This window comes from Rhinichthys klamathensis, unplaced genomic scaffold (assembly GCF_029890125.1).
Source record: "Rhinichthys klamathensis goyatoka isolate OS25496 unplaced genomic scaffold, OSU_Roscu_1.1 h1tg000338l_1, whole genome shotgun sequence".
NCBI classification, from domain to species: Eukaryota; Metazoa; Chordata; class Actinopteri; order Cypriniformes; family Leuciscidae; genus Rhinichthys; species Rhinichthys klamathensis.
In genome coordinates this window covers 364,976-391,575 of record NW_026606852.1, presented here as the reverse complement: position 1 = coordinate 391,575, position 26,600 = coordinate 364,976, and the positions used below count along the sequence as shown (strand labels likewise).

The following is a 26,600-nucleotide window of genomic DNA, read 5'->3' as shown; positions in this document are numbered from 1 at the left end:
TCAAGTACCAATACTACAAGGTGTTAGACAGTGCTGACATCTATCGCTGTCAAGTCAAGTCAAGTCACATTTATTTATATAGCGCTTTTTACTATACAGATTGATTCAAAGCAGCTTTACATAGATAACAGGAAAATAATGCAAAAAAGTTTGTTTCCAGAAGAAAATAGCGTCACACGTAAGTAAGTTCAGTGATGTTTCATTTTTGTTCTAAAAAAGTTATTAATTTAGTTCATTTATATATATATATATATATATAGCTGCTGTGGAGTAAACCGTGATATCATCATCCAGCTCAGTTCATTTCTTGTATAATAGTGTCAAGACAGGCAGATCAATATTATTACCAGCTGTAGTTTGTTTATTATGCGTGTAGGGCAACCACCCATAAGAGCATTACAATAATCTAGCCTTGAGGTCATGAACGCATTAACTAACTGTTCCAAATTTTTCATTGAATTTCAGGTTAATTTCTTGAATTGACAAGTTTCGTCGGGGCACGAAGAGATATAGAGCTGAGTATCATCGGCATAACAGTGAAAACTAATCCCATGCTTCCTAATGCTATCTCTCAAGGGTAGCATGTACAGAGTGAACAGAAACGGTCCTAGTACTACTATGGAATCCTTGTGGTACTCCATACTGAACTTGTGATCGATAAGACATTTCTTCATTTACTGCTACAAACTGATAACGGTCAGATAAGTATGATTTAAAACATGCTAATGCAATTCCACTAATGCCAAGATAATTTTCGAGTCTATTTAAAAGAATGTTGTGGTCAATGGTATCAAATGTAGCACTACGATCAAGCAATACTAATAGAGAGATACAACCACGATCGGATGATAAGAGCAAATCATTTGTGACTCTAATGAGAGCAGTCTCGGTACTATGGTACGGTCTAAATCTTGACTGGAAATCCTCGCAGATACCATTTCTTTCTAAAAAGGAACATAGTTGTGAGGATACTGCTTTTTCTAGTATCTTTGACAAAAAGGGTAGATTTGAGTTTGGCCTGTAATTGACTAATTCTCTAGGATCAAGTTGCGTTTTTTTAATAAGAGGTTTAATAATAGCCAGCTTAAAAGTTTTCGGTATATATCCTAGTGACAAAGATGAATTAATGATATTAAGAAGAGGATCTATGACCTCTGGAAGCATTTCTTTCAGTAGCTTAGTCGTATAGGGTCTAACATACATGTTGTTGATTAGATGATTTAACGAGTTTAAACAATTCTTCCTCTCCTATTGCAACGAATGAATGGAATTTTTCCTCAGGGACACTACAATGCACTGCCTGATGCGATACTGTAGTAGATGGTTGTATAGTTACAATTTTCTCTCTAATATTACCAATCTTGTAGGTAAAGAAAGTCATTACTGTCATTAAAGTAATAAAGTCATTACTTCTATGCTCTTTGGAAACTTCAGAAGTAGAAGCATTATTTCTTGTTAATTTAGCCACTGTGTCAAATAAATACTGAGGGTTGTGTTTGTTTTCTTCTAAGAGTGTCGAAAAATAAGCAGATCTAGCCGTTTTTAAGGCTTTTCTGTACGCAACTGTGTTCTCCATCCAAGAAATTCAAAAAACGCCTAGGTTTGTTCTCTTCCAGGTGCGCTCCATTTTTCTGGCCCGAGTATGCTCGTTGTACCACGGCGTTGGACTATTTTCTTTAATCTTCTTAAAACGCAAAGGAGCAACTGTGTCTAAAGTGCTGGAAAAGGGAGTCAAAAGTTTCTGTTGCAAAATCGAGTTCTTCTAAGCTATCTGGGATGCTGAGGAGATTAAACTGATATGAAATATTATTAATAAAACAATCTTTTGTGGAAAAAGTGATAGTTCTAACATGTTTGTAACACGGAGTCGGCTTTGCAACCTTGGCTAAATGGAGTATACACAAGACTAGATAATGATCTGAGATGTCATCGCTCTGCTGCAGAATTTTAATGACATTAACATTGATTCCATGTGACAATATTAGATCTAAAGTATGATTATGACAATGAGTGGGTCCTGACACGTGTTGTCTAACTCCAATAGAGTTCAGAATGTCTCTAAATGCCATTCCCAATGCGTCTTTTTCGTTATCTATATGTATATTAAAATCACCAACAATTAGGATTTTATCTGCAGCCAGTACTAACTCCTATAAAAAATCAGCAATTTCTTTGATAAAGCCTGTATGGTGCCCTGGTGGCCTGTATACAGTAGCTAGCACAAATGTCAAGCGTGATTTATCATTTACACTAGATAGTGTTACATTAAGCACCAACACTTCAAAAGAATTATATTTGAAACTAGACGTCTCAGTAATTCTGAAGATATTACTTTATTGTTGTATGTTTAGTGAAACAGTGCGGGTCACGTCATTTCCACATGGTGAAATACATTGTGAGGGGTGACCCGCACCATTTAAAATTAAAATACTTTTTATAGAAAACTACTATGAGTACAGTCTTCATTTCATGTGAGTGTACAGCATTCATGTGTACAGCTTTTTAAATGAGCACCAAACTACTGAATGCACCGATAAACATTTAGCATTAAATTAGAAAAATGGGAAATAGATTAATTTTTTACTCAGAATTTGGTAAATTTAACCACACAGTAGCTATATACTGTAGATTAAATTTAATTATTAGATATAGACATAAATATAGTCCTACACAACCCACATGTACATTCTCATTAATGTCAGCAGAATTATTCAGGACTTCAACAATAGGGTTAATCTAGCTATTGTGTGTGAGTGTTGTAAACAGCAGTTCCCTTTCAGTTGCTCACGTTCGACGTAAAGTCGACGTGACGACGTAATTGGGATCACTTCAGGAAGCCCTATCATCTTCAAGTGTCTACAGAATGAGCCAATGAATGTTGGCGTGCGTGAATTGCATCACGCGTCCGGCCCCGCAGCGCGGGTATAAACAGGAAGCGGGCGCACACACTCCTTGTCTTTCACTTTGGAGAAGAGCTACTGTTTGACTCTGAGTTCTGCAGACTGCTGCAACGTTGAAGAAAACGTTTAAGAAAACTCTTGTTCCAGTGTTGGTGTGACAGCGCTATCAGCGGTGGCCGTGAGCATCTTAAGGGATTTTTCTCTGGGGGATTTGTCTCTTGGGATCTGTCTCTGGTCCTTTCGTCACTTCAGAGACCATCCTTTGAGCCTTTGCAGTCAGCGGAGTTAAAAATGATGTCCTGTAAAACAGTACTCCTGGTTGCATTGGCCTCCATCAAGAGGGTAGGGGACCTGCATGCATTTTCGGCCGACGAATCGTGCCTAGAACCCGGATACGTGCCCAAGGTTCCTACCACTCCCTTCCGGGACCAGGTGGTGAACCTGCAAGCGCTGCCTTCGGAGGAGGCAGACCCAGCCCTGGCTTTTCTCTGTCCCGTTCAGCCTCTGCGGCTGTACGTGGACAGAATGCAAAGCCTCAGGACCTCAGATCAGCTCTTCATCTGTTATGGAGGCCAGCAGAAGGGAAAGTCTGTCTCCAAGCAGAGGATGGCCCACTGGATAGTGGATGCCATCGCCTTGGCTTACGAAGCCCAAGGCGTGCCTTGCCCGCCCGGGTTGAGAGCCCACTCCACTCAGGGTGTCGCTTCTTCTTGGGCGCTGGCACACGGCGCCTCGCTGACAGACATCTTTAGAGCTGCGGGCTGGGCGACACCTAACACATTCGCTAGGTTCTATAGCCTACGTGTTGAGCCGGTTTCTTCCTGTGTGCTCGCTTCAACCAGCCGGTAACACCGAAGTTCCCGCTCTAGTGTCGGCTTGCTGCGCCACTCCCCTCCACATGGAGCGGATACGTGCACTTTTTTGTTCTAGTCGAGTTCCCCTCTTAGACGAACCCTGTAGAGTTCCTCCGCACCACGGAGCGTCCAACACCACGCCTAGTGCTCGTATGCTTGCCTTGTGTAACTTATGCTAGGCTGGGTTCCATATGTGGTGATCTCTGCGGCGATCCCATATGCGTATACTTCCACGACCAGCTCCCTGCGGTGAGCCCGTGTCTTTCCCTGTCACTGCCCGGTGTTGCCTCCCTCTTCTCAGGCTGGAGCACCCCAGTGACATTCCATATGTTGCACTGCCCTTAACTGGCCAGTCCATATGTGTATTCTCCACATGTTACCTCCCTTCGGGCAGAATTTGGCTTCCGCAGCGTCCCTCTCCCCTGGAAAGGCACGCTTTCCCAGTGTTATCCAAGAGTTCCACTGTGTGGGTTATAACGGAACAGCAGTTGAACTCCCTCTATGCAGGCCTTCCGCCCCAGCCAGTTGGGTGTCTGAGAGTCTTGCGTAGGGCGCTGGCGTTTTCCATGGGATCCCAATTACGTCGTCACGTCGATCTTACATCGAACGTGAGCGACTAAAAGGGAACGTCTCGGTTACTAATGTAACCCTCGTTCCCGGAAGGAGGGAACGGGAGACGTAACGTCCGGTGGCCACGGTTGCTGACCATCGCTATACGGCCGTCACTATCTCGGCTCCTCAGCGAAAAACAAAGAGTGTGTGCACCCGCTTCCTGTTTATACCCGCGCTGCGGGGCGGGGCTTGTGACGCGATTCACGCACGCCGACGTTCAATGGCTCGTTCTGTAGACACTCGAAGATGATAGGGCTCCCTGAAGTGATCCCAATTACGTCGTCACGTCGACGTTACGTCTCCCGTTCCCTCCTTCAGGGAACGAGGGTTACATTAGTAACTGAGACATTTTATTGTGTGACAATGATCTCTTTGTTCAGGCTGAATGAGTTATGTGAATGTGAGAGTCATCACAAAGATTTGTTCAATACATGGGCAGCCACACAGTCAGTTCATGACATAACAGAGATTGCAGAGATAGATTTTTTATTTAAATTGAATCAATGTTAATATTACAATGTTGTTTCAATGTCATATCTTACAAATCTTATTAAAATGTATACATATTTTCTTTACCCTTTTACAAAAATTCAGCATAAAACGTTGTTTTTAACTTACTTCAATGTTAAAACAACAACTGACATTATTTCAACCACATTTTAACAAGATCAGTCGCATACCAGCTGGCAACACCCTGCTTTCAAAAGAATGGGAAATATTACTAGAAGGAATACTTGTGGGAAACTCAGACAAAAGAGAGGGCAAAGTTCATGGTATGTTGCGAAAAAGGAGGTCATAGGCCCAGTCCACTTTGCCCTTAGTGCTGAGCCGTTGACCTCTGTGCCATGTGGGCTCATGCACACCTGGTCCGGGAGTTCCCTGTCAAAAAAAGAAAAAAAAGAGCAAAGGTTTGAGACTTTTGGCCCCATTTTACTTTATAGCATGCACATTCATCCCATTTCTGATAATCAATACACTGATTTTGGTGTTGTAAATCGATGGCCCTGAGACTAGTTTTGCTGTTGTAAGACTTAATGTAGGGTTGTAGAGCTTGTTATCGAACAGGGATAGAAATGGAGCTCACCGAATGCACACTGTACAGCCGTGGTACCGTAGACCTAAAGCAGGAAGTGATTGCAATGCCCGTGCTTGGCCTTGGATTGTAATGTCCAGGTGCTGGTCCCTCCTTCTAAATCCATTAATGGAAGTCAAGTCAACAAAATTAAAATTCAAATTTAATTAAATTAACCAGTTGATAGAATAGTTCACCCCAAAATTTTCATATGAACTTCTTTTATGAATCTTTCATGGACCTTATTAATTTAAATCGCAATCCACTTTCATTATATGCTAAAAAAGCAGCAGGGACAATCTGATAAACTTGCCCTTTTGTGTTCCACGGCCTGAAATATTCCTTTAGATTGGAAGATCAAAAAATCTAATTAGTGTTCTCCAAAAAAAGCACTTCATCAACCTGTGCTTGACTCTATAATCACAGAAATAGGTCTATTTATGTGCTTTCAAAACCATAGCTTTTTTTTAAAAAAAGAACTTTCACTGCTCAGCGCATGTGCTACAGAAGCTGTCTGCTATCATTACATGCCATTTGATTCCACCGGCAGCCTCACTTGATCCAGCTGGCCTGTGCAGTGGTGTGTGTGGCGGGTTGAACTGTGCCGGAGGTGTTAATGCTGGCTGCAGTGGAACTCACTTCCCTCTGCCTGCTTGCTCATGATGTCAACTTCCGTTGGTTTTAAAGGCATCAGGCCGTTGCGCCCTTCTTCTATAGGACGGCCAGCCAGCTCGGCATTCCCCTGGACAAGAGCGGATAGCTGTGCCATACTACACATGTCTGAAGAGGCACTGAGCTATTATTTCATTAAGGGACTCCTGTCCAAAAAAGCCATATTCAACACCTTCCAAAACAAGTTACTCACAACTCAATAAAGAAAATATCAATATCAAAAAAAGCTTTCTCTGTATTTTCAAATGCCTTAAGGTGAACCTGAGTGAGTCATTGAATCATTAATTCACGAGTTCACACTTACATACAATTAAAGGGAATAAAGTATAATGCGTATTTGGCGTGCTGTCCGGGGGGAGGGTTCCGAGCTCGGAATTCGGCCCGAACCCAGAGTACTCCCCCCCTGTATGTAAAGTGGTTTAGGACTAGAAGAGTGGAGAAGGGGTGGTGGAGGGACGCTGCTGAACTGTCAGAGAATGAGGTGAGACTGCTGAGTCTATATATACACGTTTTAATCATGATTGCCGAGTGCTCTCCGCCCGTGTTAATTATCTGAACGTACTTCTCCCGAACTTTGTTAATAAAACATCATAACAAGTGATTGTTCAAAAACGCAGATTTATCCACAAACAAAAGAGGTATGGGCCACTTTATTAGGTACACCTTACTAGTACCAGGTTGAACCCCTTTTTGCCTTAAGAACTGCCTTCATTCTTCATAGCATAGACTAAACAAGGTGCTGGAAATGATTTTGGTCAAATTGACATAATAGAATCACGCAGTTGCTCCAGATTTGTCGGCTGCACATCCATGATGTGAATCTCCCATTCCACCACATCCCAAAGGTCCTCTATCTATTGTATTGAGATCTGGACTGTAGAGGCCATTTGATTATAGGACTAAGGGGCCCAAAGTGTGCCAAGAAAATATCCTTCACACCATTACATTAGCACCAGCCTGAACCATTGATACAGGATGGATCCATGCTTTCATGTTGTTTATGCCAAATTCTGATCCTAACATCTGAATGTTGCAGCAGGAATCGAGACTCATGAGACCAGGCAACATTTTTCTAATCTTCTATTGTCCAATTTTGGTGAACCTGTGTGAATTGTAGGCTGTTCTTACCCGTACGAATAATAAGTATACTTCAAGTTCATTTTATTAAGTATACTTTATGTAGTAAAGTTTAAGTATACTAATATCAATGTACTAGAATTTCTAGTACACTGATATTAGTAGAAGTAAACTTGTAAGTGCAGCCTACTTCTTCAATACTACTTGGGACTAAACTGGCCAACTTTTTAGCATATAAAACCTGGTGTGTTCTTCTGCTGCTGTAGCCCATCTGCTTCAAGGTTTGGTGTGTTGTGGGCCTGTGCTGTCTTGACCATGCCTAAATGTATTGAGTTGCTGCCATTTGTTTAGCTGATTAGATATTTGCATTAAAGAGCAATTGAACAGGTGTACCTAATAAGTGGCTGGTGCATCGGGTCAGAGGTCACTCTTCCACCAGAACTCGACTCACGTACGGCTGTTGCCAGAAGCCAGTGATTATAGTTTAAAAAATTATAAATATGGATATTTTTCTTTACAAAAACGCATCACTTCGCTTCAGAAGGCCTCCATTACTCTGGAGCCGTATGGATTACTTTTATGATGGATGGATGCGCTTTTTTAAGCTTCAAAATCATAGGCTCTATTCACTCCCATTATAAAGCTTGGAAGAGGCCGGATATTTTTTTTTATTCCTCCGATTGTGTTTGGCTGAAAAAAGAAAGTCATATACACCTAGGATGGCTTGAGGGTGAGTAAATTATGGGATAATTTAAATTTTTGGGTGAACTAACCAAAAGTGTTAGTGTTAAGTGTTACCAATCACTCATTAATAACTCATTTTTACCTGTTGCATAAAATAAATATCACACTTGATACAAGTGGAAATTGGAACCAGGCTGGCCCATTTGTCCTCGTGGTTCCACCCACACAACATTATTTCTGATTTATTTATTTAACATGTTGGATATTTACAATTTGAGATTGGTGTTCTTCCCGAGCAGATTCAATGACTCTTAACACAGATCACACCACAGGGAAATATAATAAAATAATCTGTAGATCCATCAAGATAATCTGGACTTTACCTGGGATTGTCGGAAGAGGAGTATTGGGACCAAAATCGTCCTGATTATCTTGTAGTGGGTGAGTGCCTTTACCGTTCATAGAGTCGTTCAGCCAGACGGTGAAAAAACGGCTTTTGTTGTGTTCTGAACAACTTTAAAGTCTGGTAGTGTGTAATCCTCAGTCATTTAGCGTATGATGCCCAGTGTTTCTCTATAACCATTTAAGTTGGCAAGTATATGATGCCATATAGTGTTTTAAAATCTGTTCAGTCTTGTTTGTATTCCAGCCTTAAACTATGGAAGTTCAGCCTCTGAGTAATATAATTTGCCTGTTTGCTGTTGATCTGTCATCTTAAGAATAAGCTTGAGGTTTCTTTGCTACTTAACCTTTGACAAAACACTTGTCTGACATGAAACGACACCCTTCTACAACCACACAAAGCCCTAATGTTCACCCTAATGAGACCCAGAGGATGATTTAGCATCCTCACTTTTCCGTCAACACTAGACAGCTGCCAGCACAGCTCGAATAACCAGCCAACACTGCCACTGAAGCCACGGTGCATGAGGTGCAACACTGACGCGCATCAGTGAAACTCTCTCACATGAATCTACATGCTTTACAAACCATTCTGGGAGAAAACAGGCAAAGCTTTTAATATATACATTATAGGTTAGACTATATTAATCACAATGAAACCGGACACTTACCGGGAGAAAGCTGACCCTTTGTACAGCTGATCGGAACATCACGTGTCTGCAATAAGAGATGAGTGGCAAAAGAGAAGACAATAAAATGGTACAAACAGGGTGGAGGAGAGGAAAGAGTCAACTGAAACACTACAGGCCTCAACAATAAGGATTCTTCTATTTGTTCAATCAGGCTGGTGCTTCAGATTTGCACTTGCTCTACTAATACTTTCATTGGCCCCCACTACAAAAATATTGCATTTTGTTTTTCATTTGTGTTAGAAAGAATAATTCACAAGCGAGTGAAATTATGTATTTCACACTATTTTGTGGAACTTTTACTATTGCAACTGAATACTTCTACTTTTACTCAAATGCATTTCTAAAAAAAACTTTCACTCAAGTGTTTTGGCTGGATATGTTGATGTTCAAATGATTAATTGTACACAACAATTTAAATAATTACTGTACTAACTAAAATGATTTTAAAGTAACTAAAACAATTATAACTAAAATAATTAAAGGGGTCGTCATGACATTGATTTATGTTGATATTTGATTTTAACATGTTTCTTGAGATTCACTTATAATGTTAATAACGTTTTTGCACAAAAAGAAAAACAAACATTTTATATATATATATATGTATATCCCGTTTGGCCACTGATTGGGTAACATCCTTGCAATCATGAATTGGGGCTCAGGTCAGGAAGCAGGCAGACTGGCTAAACCGACCGTCTGCTAGCTGTCTCACGTCACTGAGGTCAGATAAATTCCATCACATAGAGACTCTTTCACCAAGATATCATCATACAGAGACTGTGTCGGTTCCCTGAATTAGGAAATACAAAAAACTCCCTAACCCATTTAAGGGTAAAAATTGTATTGATGTTCAACAAATAAAAAACAGATATAATACAGATGAACAAATGATAAAGCTCGGGTTGCTGAATAATCGGTCCTTTACTTCAAAAGCACTTATTGTTAATGATATGATTACAGATTATAACCTAGATGTGCTGTGTTTGACCGAAACCTGGCTAAAACCAGACGATTACATTACTTTAAATGAGTCCACCCCCCAAGATTATTGTTATAAACATGAGCCTTGTCTGAAAGGCAAAGGGGGAAGTGTTGCTGTAATTTATAGTTGTCACGAACTGCTCTGAGACACAAAGGTTGTGGATCCAAATGCAGTATTTATTGAACAAGGTAATCCAAAGACGTAATCCAAAGTACAGGCAGGGTCAAACACAGGCAGGCAGTCCATACAAACAAACACAACACAGGGAACACGGGTAAAAGAGTAATCCACGGAACAGGCAAATTAAACCAGGGAGAATGCTTAGAATTGTATAGTGAGTGACACTAAACAAGACTTTGCAGAGAATGAATGAGTGTACATGGTTTAAATAGGCTGAGACTGACAAGGTAATGAGACACAGGTGGATGCAATCAGGGATGATGAGACCAGGCAGTAAGTTATGGGAAATGTAGTTTATGAGGGAATGACAATAGTTTAATGTGGACCAGCTCTGGTGACTCTCAAGGGCACTCCAGCTGGTGACCGTTACAATAGTAATATCTACAGAATTACTGAGAAGTCTTGTTTTAAATATAATTATTTTGAAGTGTTGGTGCTTAATGTAACACTATCTAGTGTAAATGATAAATTACGTTTGAGATTTGTGCTGGCTATATATACAGGCCACCAGGGCACCATACAGACTTTATCAAAAAATTTGCTGATTTGCTGAGTCAGTACTGGCTGCAGATAAAGTCCTAATTGCTGGTGATTTTAATATACATGTAGATAACGAAAAATAGTTATCTTGGAGTTATAACTTGAAGTTAAACAACACGTGTCAGGACCTACTCATTTTCAGAATCATACTCTAGATCTAATATTATCACATGGAATAAATGTTGATGCCCTTGAAATTCTGCAGCAGAGCGATCTCAGATCATTATCTGGTCTCATGTATACTCCATCTAGCCAGGGTTGCAAAGCTGACTCTGTGTTACAAATATGTTAGACCTATCACTTCTTCCACCAAAGATTGCTTTATTAATAATATTCCTATCAGTTTCATCTCCTCAGCATCCCAGATAGCTTAGAAGCACTCAATATTGCGACAGAAACTTTTGACTCTCTCTTTTGCAGCAGTTTAGACACAGTTGCTCCTTTGCACTTAAAGAAGATAAAAGAAAATAGTCCAACGCCGTGGTACAACGAGTACACTCAGGCCCTTAAGAGAGCAGCCAGAAAAATGGAGACCAACTGCAAGAAAACAAAACTAGAGTTTTTTCACATTTCATGGAAAGAGGCAGTGTATTGTTGTCTCCTTAAGGAAAATTTTGATTAATTCATTGCTATAGGAGAGGAAGAATTTTCTAAACTCGTTAAATCATCTAAATCGACAACATGTACAGTATGTTAGACCCTATACTGACTAATCTATTGAAAGGGATGCTTCCAGAGGTCATAGATCCTCTTCTTAATGTCATTAATTCATCTTTGTCATTAGGATACGTACCCAAAACTTTTAAGCTGGCTATGATTAAACCACTTGTTAAAAAAACACAACTTGATCCTACAGATTTAGTCAATTACAGGCCGATCTCGAATCTAGCTTCTCTGTCAAAGATACTAGAAAAGGCAGTATCTTCGCAACTATGTTCCTTTTTAGAAAGAAATGATATCTGCGAGGATTTTCAGTCAGGATTTAGACCGTACCATAAAAATGAGAAAGCTCTCATTAGAGTCACAAATGATTTGCTCTTATCATAGTTTCGTGGTTGTATCTCTCTATTAGTGTTACTCGATCTTAGTGCTGCATTTGATACTATTGGCCACAACATTCTTTTAAATAGACTCAAAAATTATGTTGGCATTAGTGGAATTGCATTAGCATGTTTTAAATCATACTTATCTGACCGTTATCAGTTTGTAGCAGTAAATGAAGAGATGTCTTATTGATCAAAAGTTCAGTATGACATACCACAAGGCTCAGTACTAGGACCTTTGCTGTTCACTCTGTACATGCTACCCTTAGGAGATATCATTAGGAAGCATGGCATTAGTTCCCTTTCGTAGTCACTCCGAGTTACGTCGGATGACGGAGAATGGGGGTTTCGCTAGAAAGCCAGTCCTCTTTGAGTATTAAAAAACGAGCCAATGGCAAAGAAATGCCATGGGTCTGCGGAATTTGCATAATGTATCTCCGCCTCACCGCGTGAGTATTTAAGGAGAGACACCTGCAACAGCAGATCATGTTTTCGCTTCGGAGCCAAGAGAACCTCTTCACTCCACAGCCACAAGACCTGAGTTTACAAGTGACTCACCTCTTCGAGATGAGCGAACTCTCCAGTGTTGGTGTGACGGCGGTACCCAGCGAGTCTTCACATTGCCTGCGATCTGTGCAGTGGTCTGCCAGACTTTGTGTTTTCTCCCTGGTCGCCTCAGCATTGCAGAGTTTTTCCTCTCCTAAAAGAGCTGCACGTGGCACGTCTTTTTAAAGATGTCTCGCCCGTGTTCTTCTGGTTGCGGTCGATATCTGTCATCTTCTGATGGGCACGAGCGCTGCTTTGTGTGTCTGGGCTTTGAGCACGCTAAAGCAGCGCTCGTGGATGACTCATGTTCCTTCTGTGGGAACATGGCCATCGCAACACTTAGATTGAGACTCAATGATCTATCAGTGAGAGTCCCCGCGTCCACCACCCGTCCTGCTTCCTCCACGAGAGGTGGTAGTTCGGCTGGGGGACAGGGTGATCTGAGGGTAACGGTGTGGAGCAATCCGACGATGCGTCCTCAGACCACGCCCCCCTCCGCTGTGTTGCAACCCGCGAGTGCCGCGGTGATTCAGGCGGGCGCTTCTTCGGAAGCTCCGCGTGTTTCATTCGGCGCTCCAGAGGAGGACGCGATGTCGATCGCGGCATCACAAGGTGGGCTCGATTCTTAGGGAAGTGAGGATGCGGCTGCGTTGCCTCCCTCGGGAGTCCCAGCGTTGCCCGTGTCTGATCCCGAGATGACAGCCATGCTGTCCCGGGCAGCCGTGAGCATCGGGCTAGAGTGGAACCCTCCGCCCTGCCCCGAGCGCTCGCGGCTGGACGATTGGTTTTTGGGTGCGGCTGCCACCTCACGGCCTCAGCCAACCCCAATTCCTTTCTTCCCGGAGCTGCATGAGGAGCTGTCGAGATCATGGAAGGCTCCTTTGACCTCCCGTGAACGCTCGTCAGCTTTCTCCGCCTTTCCTCCCCTCGATGGCGCAGCTGCCCATGGGTACACTGGGATTCCCCCGGTGGAGCGCTCTGTTGCGATGCAACTGTGTCCTCAGAGTGCCTCCTCTCGTGGTAATCCTAAGCACCCGTCCAAGGCCTGTAGATTCTCGTCATCTATGGTGGCGAGGTCTCACAGAGCTGCAGGACAGGCGGCTGCTGCTCTGCATGCTATGAGCACCTTGCAGGTCTACCAGGCCCAGCTGCTCAGAGACATGCACGAGGGCAGGACTGACCCAGGGACGTTCGACGAACTGCGTGCCGCCACTGACCTCGCTCTCCGGGCGACGAAAGTAGCCTCACGCTCCCTGGGTCAGGTGATGGCCACTAAAGTGGTCCAGGAGCGTCACCTTTGGCTGAACCTGGCCGATATGCGGGACGTTGAGCGGACTCGTCTGCTCGACGCCCCCATATCCCAGGCCGGCCTCTTCGGCGGAGCGGTTGAAGACTTCGCCCAGCAGTTTTCAACCGCACAGAAGCAGTCTGAGGCGATTAAACATATTCTGCCCCGTCTGCCAGCTGCTGCCTCCACCCAGCCGTCGGCACAGACGCCTCAGCCTGCTCGCCGCCGAGGGCGCCCTCCTGTGGCTCCCGCCCCTCCCGCACGGCCCCAGCAGCAGCCTTCACCCGGGCCGCGTCGTGGAGGAAGCCGCAGGAAGGCGACCCAGCCCCCTCAGGCCCCGCGCCCCGCTAAACGCCAGGCTAAGCGGCGTTCCTGAGATGGGCTGCTCAGTGATGGCATCGGATCTTTCCCAGGAGGCGGTAGCAGGCCCCCTCCTTCCCCCGGTGGAGGGCCGGGGGAGAATCTTTTGTTCTCCACTCCCCGCTGTTCACCCACGGGTGGGCAGCACCCTATTGTGGTTAAAGAAAGATCTGACACCATCACTGAGCACACAGAGCAGGATGGCAGTGCGCGACGCCCCCGTGCCTCGCCACTCTCGTCCTCCTCTGTCTCTAAAGGGTGAGGATGACAGTGCGTGCCGTCCCCGGACCACACCACTCTCATCCCCCTCTATCGCCAGACCCCTGGCAGAGCAGACCCCCGTGGAACGCTGGTCCTTCCCTGGTCTCCTCTGTCAGGGCGCGGAGCTTGGCTGTGCACACGCTCAGGGCCGCTATGCCACCCTTGCCTGTGCCGGTCACTCCGCTTCGCTGCCCCTCCGGGGGGACGCCTGTGGCTCGGATGATTCAACTGGATCAGTTTTTGGGGGCTTGGTTAGAGCTCCCCAATCTGTCCCGTTGGGTCGCCCGAACTATCAGGCTCGGCTATGCGATTCAGTTCGCACGGTCTCCTCCCCGCTTCAGGGGAGTCCGCTTTACTATGGTCGGTGGCAATGCCCCGGTCATGAGAGCGGAGGTTGCTACCCTGCTGGCGAAGGGTGCAATCGAGGCTGTCCCTCCAGCCGAGATGAGGTCAGGGTTCTACAGCCCCTACTTCATTGTCCCCAAGAAAACCGGTGGGTTACGGCCAATCCTGGACTTGTGCGTCTTGAACCGCTCCCTTCACAGGCTGCCGTTCAAGATGCTCACGGCCAAACGCATTTTTGAATGCGTGCGGCCACAGGATTGGTTTGCAGCGATAGACCTGAAGGACGCCTACTTTCATGTCTCCATTTTACCTCGACTCAGACCGTTTCTTCGGTTTGCTTTCGAGGGGCAGGCATACCAGTACGCGGTTCTCCTATTCGGGTTGGCTCTGTCTCCTCGCGTCTTTACGAAGGTCGTCGAGGCAGCCCTTGTTCCCCTACGCGAACACGGGGTTCGCATCCTGAATTATCTTGACGACTGGCTAATATTAGCTCACTCTCGAGATCAGGTTTGCGAACACAGAGGCCTTGTGCTCCGGCACCTAGCCCGTCTGGGCCTTCGGGTCAACTGGGAGAAGAGCAAACTTTGCCCCGTGCAGAGGATCTCTTTTCTCGGTATGGAGATAGACTCGGTTGCCATGTCCGCGCAGCTTACGAGCGAGCGCGCACACTCACTGCTGACTTGTCTTCGACAGTTCGAGGGCAAGAGTGCGGTCCCACTGAAACTTTTTCAGAGGCTCCTGGGGCATATGGCATCCGCAGCCGCGGCAACGCCACTCGGATTGCTTCATATGAGACCGCTTCAGCTGTGGCTTCGCGATCGGGTCCCGAGGTGGGCATGGCATCGCGGTACGCTCAGAGTTCCAATAACTCCGACCTGCCGTCAGACCTTCACCCCGTGGCGGAACCTCAGCTTTCTACGGGCCGGAGTTCCCCTAGAACGAGTTTCCAGGCATGTTGTTGTCTCCACAGATGCCTCTGCCACGGGCTGGGGCGCCATGTGCAATGGACATGCAGCCGCGGGCTCCTGGACAAGACCCCAGCGCCTCATGCATGTCAATTGCCTCGAGTTGCTGGCAGTACGCCTTGCCCTGCACCGCTTCCACGCGTTGCTCCTGGGTCAACACTTACTTGTCCGCTCGAACAATGCCGCGACTGTAGCGTACATCAACCGTCAGGGTGGTCTACGCTCTCGCCGTATGTCGCAACTCGCACGCCACCTCCTCTTATGGAGTCAGAAGCACCTGAGGTTCCTTCGTGCTATTTACATTCCAGGAGTGCGGAACCTTGCAGCCGACGAGCTGTCACGGCTCCGGCCAACCTCTGGCGAATGGCGACTCCATCCCCAGTCGGTCCAGCTGATATGGGACCAGTTCGGGGAGGCACAGATAGATCTATTTGCCTCCCACGACTCATCCCATTGCGCCCTGTATTACTCCCTGACCGAGGGCACGCTCGGCACGGATGCACTGGCGCACAGCTGGCCGCAGGGCCTACGCAAGTATGCGTTTCCCCCAGTGAGCCTTCTCGCACGTACTCTGTGCAAGATCAAGGAGGACGAGGAGCAGGTCATTTTGGTCGCCCCGTACTGGCCCACCAAGACCTGGTTCTCCGAACTGATACTCCTCGCGACAGCACCTCCTTGGCCAATTCCTCTGAGGAAGGACCTCCTTTCTCAGAGACGGGGCACCCTATGGCACCCTCGTCCCGATCTTTGGAGACTCCACGTGTGGCTCCTGGACGGGACGAGGCAGGTTTGAGTACCCTGCCACCAGCGGTGGCGGCTACCATCACTTCCGCTAGAGCATCGTCCACGAGACATGTCTATGCGTTGAAGTGGAACCTCTTTGTCAACTGGTGCTCTTCTTGCCGAGAAGACCCCAGGAGATGCTCGATCAGTGTCGTGCTTTCCTTCCTGCAAGACGGGTTGGAGCGAAGGCTGTCTCCCTCCACCCTGAAGGTGTATGTGGCCGCTATCGCCCCTTATCAAGAAGCAGTTGAAGGTAAGTCTCTTGGAAAGCACGACCTGATCATCAGGTTCCTGAGAGGAGCGAGGAGACTGAATCCTCCTCGCCCTCCTCTCGTTCCCTCTTGGGACCTCTCAGTGGTCTTAAATGCCCTGCAGAGGGCTCCTTTTGAGCCTCTGCAATCAGCTGAGCTTAAGTTCCTGTCAATGAAGACAGCGCTCCTGGTTGCACTGGCCTCCATCAAGAGGGTAGGGGACCTGCACGCATTCTCCGTTGACGAAGCGTACCTGGAATTCGGGCCGGCATACTCTCACGTATCCTGAGACCCCGGCCTGGATATGTGCCCAAGGTTCCCACCCCTCCCTTCCGGGACCAGGTGGTGAACCTGCAAGCGCTGCCCCTGGAGGAGGCAGACCCAGCCTTGGCACTGCTCTGTCCAGTACGCGCCCTCCGTGCTTACGTAGACAGGACGCAGTGTTTCAGGACCTCAGACCAGCTCTTTGTCTGTTATGGTGGGAGACTGAAGGGAAAGGCTCTCTCAAAGCAGAGGTTGTCTCACTGGATAGTGGACGCCATTGCTTTGGCTTACCAACAGCAAGGCCGACCATGCCCCCTTGGTGTGACAGCGCACTCCACCCGGAGTGTGGCTTCCTCTTGGGCTCTAGCGCATGGCGCCTCGCTGGCAGACATCTGTAGAGCTGCAGGCTGGGCGACACCCAAAACATGTACTCGCTTCAGTTAGCTAGTACTGGACCCGCTCAGGTGTCTTCGCTTGCTCGCCATTCCACTCCACGGACTGGATACGTGCGATATTTCCTCAGGTGAGCCTTCCTCTCTGAAGCCCTGAGTTCCTCCAGCACTGTTGACGCTGGCGCCAGTGTCTACTGCCTGTGCGTCGGCCAGGTGCCTCCGTGTGCATGGTTCCTCCTCTGAGCAACCCCCACATGTGTATTTCCACTGTAAGCCTCTTTGAGCATGTGTCTTTCCCTCGGCAAGCCACCTTGCCACTCCTGGAGTTGAAAGTAGATGCCACCCCACGGGCTGGTCACTCCAGTGTTCCTCCATATGCAGCCCCCTCGGGCCATATGTGTATTCTTAAGTCCTCCCTTCGGGTAGGCATGCTGCGGCATATCTCCTGAGATATGCTTCACAGTGTACCTTGGTATTCCTGTGTTAAGTAGGACTCCTTCGTCCGTGCCTATATCACAACAGGGAGGTCAGACTTCGTAGGGCACTGGAAGACAGCTGTGAAGGTGGCGTGATTACACGGGGACCCCCATTCTCCGTCATCCGACGTAACTCGGAGTGACTACGAAAGGGAACGTCTCGGTTACGGATGTAACCCTCGTTCCCTGAGTAGGGAACGGAGACGTTCCGTCTCCCTGCCACTTCCGCTGTACCGCTGGGTAGACGCCTGAGTTCAGTCTCGGCTCCTCAGCGAAGACATGATCTGCTGTTGCAGGTGTCTCTCCTTAAATACTCACGCGGTGAGGCGGAGATACATTATGCAAATTCCGCAGACCCATGGCATTTCTTTGCCATTGGCTCGTTTTTTAATACTCGAAGAGGACTGGCTTTCTAGCGAAACCCCCATTCTCCGTCATCCGACGTAACGTCTCCGTTCCCTACTCAGGAAACGAGGGTTACATCCGTAACCGAGACGTTTTCACTGTTATGCTGATGATACTTAGCTCTACATTTTTTCACACCCTTACGAAACTTACCAATTCACAAAAATTAACGGAATGCATAGCTGATATAAAAAACTGGATGACTAGTAATTTCCTACTTCTTAATTCTGAAAAAACAGAGATTCTAATTATTGGACAAAAAACTTCCTCACGTAGTAACCTAGAATACTGTCTAACACTTGATGGCTCCTCTGTCAAGTCTTCGTCGTCGGTTAGGAACCTGGGTGTGCTCTTTGATACCAAACTTTCATTTGAAAGTCACGTTTGTAGTATCTGTAAAACCGCATTTTTCCATCTTATAAATATATCTAAATTACGTCATATGCTCTCAATGACAAACATGGAACAATTAGTTCTTGCGTTCATGACATCAAGGCAAGATTATTGTAATGCTGTTATGCGTGGTTGCCCTGCACACTTAATCAACAAACTACAGCTGGTCCAAAACGCAGCAGCTAGAGTTCTTACCAGAACCAGGAAGTATGACCATATTAGCCCGGTTCTGTCAACACTGCATTGGCTCCCTATAGTCCTTCACGTCTATTGCGATCTCAAAATTCCGCCCAGTTGATAATACCTAGAATATCAAAATCGACTGCTTGCAGTAGATCCTTTTCCTGTTTAGCACCAAAACTTTGGTCTTCCTAACATTGTCCGAGAAGCAGACACAGTCTGTCAGTTCAAATCTAGACTAAAAACACATCTCTTTGACCAAGCATACACATAACACATTATAGACTTCTATAATTCAATGTTAGGCTGTATAGATTAAGGTCAGCCGGAACCGGGAACACTTAATCCTGATGTACTTGTTACATCATAAGAAGGATGGCGTCTATGCTAATATTAGTCTCTCTGTTTATCCCGAGGTTTACCGCACTCCGCCGGATCCAGGCCGTATCCAGATCTGATGAAGGACCTGCGCCTGGACACGACGATAATGCAGTCCTGAAGTGTCAACTAGTCTCTCCCCTGTGAAGGTCTCCTTCCCTTCCCTTCACCTCTGTACAGATCAAACGTTGTAGGGATAATTCCGGTTCACGTGGCTACGAGGAAGCGATAAATAATTCTTTATTATACATTTTTAAGGCCAGACAAGTAGTTTGTTGAGGGTTGGTTTGTAAAGAAGGACTACACGCCTGCGCACGTATGTATTCACGTATACCTATAGACTAAACATGTGATGCACATGTGCACGCGTCAACGTTTTCACGGGTTTGCGTTTTTGAGGTTTGCACAGAGATAACCTTTTTTTATTATTATTATTCAAGGCTTGCACCTTGGAATCTATTTCAGGGTTTGCGTTCACGAGCCACCAGGCACTATTTTGTGCAGATGAGCGGGCCGAAGCACATTGAGTGTTTTCTGTTAGAACAGTGTCATGTTAGCGGCCCCTAAGTTAATAACTAATGATTTTTGGTAACACTTTACTTGAAGGGGTGGGCATAAGACTGACATGACACCTTCATAATCATCACATGACACATGTCATGAATATGAAGGAGGTTTTATGCATGTTTATGACAACTGTCATTACATTAAGTGTCATTCGCTCAATTATGACATTTTGAATGCAAATATGACATTGTTTGAGATGTCTTGACAACTTGACATAAACCAATACATCATAACCTGTCAGGGTCTTGGAAATGACAACTTGACATTACCAAGACAACATAAATTGTCATAAACACGACATAGCAGATTAATTATCAAACAAAGAAACCACTTAGCTTTATGGGTTAACATTACATTAAACTGTCATGTAGGCCATTATAACTGTGTCATAAATATTTTTCTTGACCTCAACTACAGTAGAATCTGTTGACCAGGCTACACATGACACGAGTTGTGGTCTAATTGGCACAAATTAATTTAGATGAGATTAGATAGAACTGTATTGATCCCACACTTGTATGTCACGGACTTCCGAAGTTTTGTTTGGTCACATGCTTTTTCTGCTCTGCGGTGATTTGTGCATTAATCACTAATGCGCATTGTGTTAAAATAACCTTTTTTCAGCACAATTTGATGAAAGCCTCAAATGCTTCAGAAAGCCATGGTTTCTCATCACTAATTAAAATAAACCATCCACTTATTTCCGACTCTGATATACTTCTGAAGTCTGTACAGAGGGTTTAAACTGGACGCGTCAAAGCGAATGTAGACAAAGAACAGAAATAACTGAGGATTTATTTACACAAAATGAAGGACAGGTGTAGGTGATTAGTTGTTATGGTAACAAACAAGGGTTGCATTGGAAAACTAAGGGTAAGTTTACACAACAACGATACGCTTAAAACAGAGACGCTTTTCTTTGAGTTTTCCGTGTACAGACAACACTATTGTCAAAACGATTCCGATTTACACGGATCCACAAAAACTACTAAAAACCCTGTATTCTGCTGCCAGGCCATTAGATGGAGATGAAACACTATAGACTGAACACGTAATACGCATGTGCATGGCATCATCGTTTTCAGAGATTTGCATTTTTGTTGTTTACACGGAGACCGTTTTCAAAAACTTGCACTTTGAAACCCGTTTTCAAAAGTTTGCGTTTTCAGGCACACAAAACGCCGTTTTCGTGCAAATGACAGGTCAAAACACATTTTACGGTTTTAGTTGACAAGGGTGTCGTGTAAACAGCCCCTAACAAGACAGCAATTGAGACAAGGGAAACAGGAACTAAATACACAGTAACTGAACATACCTACGCACAACAAGACAAAAGAATATCAAAATAAGAGCCCATGAAACAGAGAAACCGGGAATCGTGACACAATGAGTTGTAAGATTTTATTAATTTACATGAAATTTCCAGGTCTATAAATCACAATTTTGAAATTAGGCTTCCTCGTGAAGATTTTTCAAGTCTGTGAATACTGCTACTTCAAAGACAAAACCCACGGTTGGGCTGAATTACAATAAGAAATATCTTGATTTTCATTTGTTTTAGCTTAATTTACAGCTTGTTTTGTTCTAGAAGCACTGTTCTAGAATTAATCTAAAACCTTTAAACAAGACTGCATTGTAATGGTTATCTTTAGTCTTGTGTATAAGTGTATGGCCTGGTTTCACAGACAAGGCTAAGGATTAGTCCTTAGTTCAATAAGGACATTTAAATAGCTTTTATGCCTTTAAAAACATTACTGGTGTGCATCTTGAGACAAAACAGTGGCACTGACATATTTGGAGATATCTCAGTGCAAGTTGCTTTCAGTTAAAACAGCTCATACATACATTTTAGTCTGGGACTAGTCTGTGAAACCGGGGGTATAAGTACTTGGTGCAGTGTGATGTTGAGATAAAAATAAGATACCTAACTAGAGATGCACCAATGTATTGGCCAATAATCGGTATCGGCCGATAAAAGCCATTGGCCGATTGTTTAACAAGAGCCGCTGATCAGGGCCAATTATTTCCTGTCAATCAAAAGTGGGCGGAAAAAACTTGTTCAGACTGCAACCCATACTGCTTATGAAGAAAATCTGTCATGTGTTGAATTTAGGGCAAGTTAACGCAACAAGAACGCATCAACAGTTAAAAAAATAGCAAAGTTAAAGCAGGCTCAATTTGATCCTATGAATCACCCTTAATTCAAGCCAGGGTTTTCAGCAGAACCTGATTCCACCAAGTGCAACATATTCCTTGATCAATATCTTTGTTGATCCTGGAACAACATTCCAATCAACCAAACAGATTTGAGGGACAAGTTTACAGTTTATGTCAAGTTTAGGCTTATAACCAGAGTTAGGTGCTACATCAGCCGTGGAAAGACATCAATAAAACAGCTTGTGAACAATGTGCCTCTTAACGTTGCATTTACCTCAGGAAAGTTATCCAATGTTCATATTTTGTAAGTTTAGTTATAAAAAAAGTATAATAAAATATATAAAAGTATAATAAAAATATGTAAAACTGAAGAGTGGGTATACTTGAATAAATTGGTCATGAAGACAAGTATATAATGAAAACTATAATGTTAACATTTCAGTTTTTATTTGAATTAGAGTTGAATATAATAGTTCTGTTGTTCATTTAACCTCTTATATTTTAGTAATGTACCAAATGAGAGGGTTCCCTGTATAGTTTGCAGCATTATTTGGGAGAGATTTTTGTTTTTGTTTTTAAGAAAATCAAACTATCGGCAGCGGCAGATATCATTCTGAGTAATGGCTTGTCGGTACCGGCTAAACAGGTTCGCGTTTAAAGTCTGTTTAGAGAGAACGCCGTCGTCTTAGTGGCCCCTAATGTAATAACAAATGATAATTTTGCTGGAAGTGAATCAATCAAAACCAACTTTAGCCGGAAATAACATTATTCAAAATCGCTATAAAGCCAAAACAATCTCTGTTACCGTAAATTGTATGTTTATCTCTGTAAAGCTGCTTTGAAACAATCTCCATTGTTAAAAGCGCTATATAAATGAAGATGACTTGACTTGACTTGACTTAAACTTTTACTGGAAGACAATGACTGTGGTTACAATTTTAAACCCCTTCTAATTGATGCTTCAATCTCAAGATTCATTGTCACGAGTTCAACAACTTCATCTATATCAACCAACCTGATAAATTCACATTGATTAGGTTTTAAATCAGCAGAATTTGCAAGAACAGTGTTCAGTTAAGTACAGTACATGACAGAAAGCCAAATGTTAAGTCTGTTTTAAAACACATGTATTTCAGCAACAAGTACCCAGTAAAGGCAAGGGAAAGTCACAAACTCTCTGACACTGACCCTGGTCTTTGGACCATCCTTATTGTTGAGGCCAGTATTAAAGCATCTGAGAGCTGTTCTGTGAACTGCCTGAGGTAAAGGAAGACACTGAGAATGAGATGGAAGAACATCGCCGAGCTGCAGTGTGTGACGTTCTCTGACTTGCAGTGTGTGAAAGTGTGCCGAGCGTGAGGCCTACTCACTTGCAGGGTGATTTGGGGACAGGCTTCTCGGTAACATCATAATGACCAGGAGAGAGATTAATATCCTGCGTTAAGCACACACACAAAACTACATCAAACTATTGTTTTGACATACTCATTCATAAACTCAAAGGTGAAAGCTTAACTCCAGCCACTGATATCAGATAAATAGTTTGCTTTTGTCTTTAGTATCAGTCACCAAAAAAATAATGTCATCGTATATGGCGTGCTACATTAAACTGATTTGTAGGTGTGAGCGGGGCACAATAATGTGGGGCTAGTTGTAACACACATGGTTTAAAACTTTCCACACATGCTAGCATGACGGCTACTAATTTTTGCCAAAAAAAAAACCCCCAAAAAAACAGTGGAAGATATCACTGAACATTACTTTAAACAAAAGTACATTTCTTATCTTACCTAAGTTAATTTTTCTTTTTTTTGGTGCTTATTTAAAATTAGACAAATCTGAAATTATTTTAATCTCATATCTGTTATTTCACAGTTGAGATAATTATTTAATGCTGATCTAACCAGCAGAAGACACTAGCGGGGTTTAAAACGCAGTTGGGCATGGGGAACGTTGTTACACTGCGTTACAATGTGCCCCTATTAGAACTATGCTATTTTATACTTGTATGAATTCTATTGAGAAACCATGAAAAAAAGATGAATAAAGACTGAGTCAATGTTCAGAAATGATTCATTATTATTATGTTTTGAACTATGTTGTATAGCTGTGTTTTGCAGTGTGTTTGTTGTCAAACTCAAAAATTACTTTATTTTTAATTATTAAAAAATGCCATTATTTTATATGAAAAAGTTAATAATTGTATTTTATTGACAAAATATTTTAGTTTGTATATTTTTTTGGTTAGATCAGATAACATTTTAAGCTGTCATATGGTCATGTTGACAATGTGCCCCACCTATGGGGCATGTTGTCACATTTCACTTCCATTCTTTCGGGGTAAATCAAGAAAAAAGCATACACTGTATTAATGAAACAAAACCCCTAGACGTGTGAAATTAATGTTTCGAAAAAATAAATTCTCTAAACCCTAAGTGGATTCACACAAACTGAGAAAGTCAAAAAGTGTTAGACTGCGCCCCGCTCTCCCCATCATATGGAATGTAAGACAGAATGTTGAACTGACCTCAAGGCACCTTGCATTTGTATGCCTATATATCATTGTGATTAACTGACCTTATCCCTGAGGCCTAAAGTGTGGTTGTCAGGTCTGGGGCAGTTTTTGAAAGAGTAAGTTGCCTGGCGCCGCAGAGCCTCATTGGTTGAGTCAGTAAAGTTATACGCCCCGGGCAATAGCAGATCCCCGCCTCGACGCACAGTCCACATGAGGGTGTTTCGCGCGGGGCCTTTGAAGCTGTACGTCCTCGGCACCGGGTTGAGTTCTGTCTCCTCTATGAAGTCTCGGATGTGGTAACTGCCTGGAATGGGATAGTTCTGATGGTAGAAAGAGCTCTTTTACGCCTGTTTCACACCTTACATCATGGCTTACACTGAGTATCTCCTTTAGTAACAGCCAAAGTATAAAATGGCTATTGAGTGAAGTCATTGTTTATTACAACACACTTAAACATTGTGAAATCATCCGAATGGCTATTAATCATTATAGAACGGAGCCCAAAGTGTAAAAAACTGCTTATATGATGTAGGACTAAAAGCATAATGATGACTAGGATTAAAGTGTATTTTCATAATGCATATTTTTTCATTACAAAAATAGGTTGTAGTTGAAGCTGTGGTTACACATTGCTTATGTAGGTAGTGTGAAAGCAGTAACCTGTTAATATGAGCATCAAGATAAATACAAGCTGCTTTCGTGTGCGGTGTGAAACAGGCCTTGTTTTATAAGACAGAAGCTATTTGTGCACCAAAAGTACACTTCATATTGTGTTTGTCATGACATACATTTGTTTCAGAACAACTATTCGTGTTACTTTTACTTCTATGACTGGATCGTTTGTAAAATATCACCTACCTTAATAGTGTTTCTCCACCAACCACTTCTGTCAGTATAGGCTTTTTCTTTCTGTTTCTGAAAAGAAGAAAAAAAGACCACTGATCACCATTTGGGGTTGGTGAGATTCTGTTGTGTTCACCCAAGGCTGGATTTATTTGATAAAAAAATAAAGTAAAGAACAGTAATATCGTAAAATATTATAACAATTTTAAAAATATATATATATTTTTATGTAATTATTCCTGTGATGGCGAAGCTGAATTTTCATCATCATTACTCGTCTTCAGTGTCACATGATCCTTCAGAAATCATTGTAATATACTGATTTTGTGCTCAAGAAACATTTATCATTATCATCAATATTAAAAACAGGATTCTTTGAAAACTAGAAAGATTAAAAGAATGCATTTATTTGAAAAAAAAAAATGTTCATATCATAATAAATATCTTTACTTATAAAAAAAAAAAAAAAAAAAAAAAATCTTACCGTCCCTCAAACTTTTGAATGGTTGTGTCAAAAATAGGCGCAGAAGATCCCTGCACTATAAAGAAACAGTTCTTGTGTAACTCTTATGCACCAACCTTCCACCACACAAATGTAAAAACTTACCCCATCTATACATTTCCCTTTGGGTAATGTTTTCTCTCTTCCCATGGCCATAGTTCTGTCGTTCCTGTTTGTTTTCTGTAACGAACACCTCAACAACAAGAGGCGTCGCTTAGATACTAAAACTATTTAACTATTAATCGAGAGTACTGGATACATGAGTTTCAGCTATTTGCTTGCTTTTGTATTTATTATTTACATTTACTGATTTTTTTACATATTGAGAAAAAAATGAGTTTGCTCATCAAATTCTCTGATCAAAAATATAAATGTACAATGTGACCTCAAGACACAAGTTATCTGAGCTGCTATCCACAATTATTGTAGTACTGTATACATGTCTGTTCTAATTTTTGTATTAAATTAAACTTCAATTTAAAGTTCTAAAATAAATCTCCCAAGCTTTAAAAGGGATTGCGACAACATAAAGTGAGTTTCATTTTTCATATAATAATTTGTTGTATGTAAGAGGCATATGACACATCCATTTGTAAGTGTTTGACACAGATGAATAGCACAGCAGAAGCAGTGAAAGCCTCTCTCTGGGAGTTTATGGCAGAATGTTCTGCTGTTTCTAGGCGACCAGGAACACATGCTTCTAACAAGCAACTGAAGGGCCCAGTGTTGTTTGTCAGAGCCATCTCCTGTACCAGTGCACTTCAACACTCACATACCATGAATAACCAAGCCATGCTTCAGTGTACTGCTGTCATTGTAATAAGCTCTTGAAAAAAAAAAAAAAAACTCATACTTTTGTTCTGGATTGCCTGAAAAGCTCACCTAACGTGGAGAGGTGCGTGAATGATACTTTATAGCTGTGTATTAACTATATTATAACTAATACTACATCTTTGTACAGCATAAATAATCCAAACATGCATTAAAAACCAACTAGTCTTCAATAAATAGCCAAACTT

General features: G+C 43.3%; 1 protein-coding gene across 1 annotated transcript; it reads right to left on the bottom strand.

The window, feature by feature from the left end:
* Positions 1–4,686: 4,686 nt before the first annotated feature.
* Positions 4,687–25,966, bottom strand: stpg4 (sperm-tail PG-rich repeat containing 4). The gene is made up of 7 exons (XM_056272467.1): positions 25,687–25,966; positions 25,095–25,151; positions 24,299–24,556; positions 23,092–23,156; positions 8,945–8,990; positions 5,451–5,555; positions 4,687–5,245 (listed from the first exon to the last, which is right to left on the bottom strand). The coding sequence occupies exons 1-7, from the start codon at positions 25,735–25,737 to the stop codon at positions 5,135–5,137; spliced, it is 693 nt and encodes a 230-aa protein (XP_056128442.1). The 5' UTR covers positions 25,738–25,966; the 3' UTR covers positions 4,687–5,134.
* Positions 25,967–26,600: the final 634 nt, after the last annotated feature.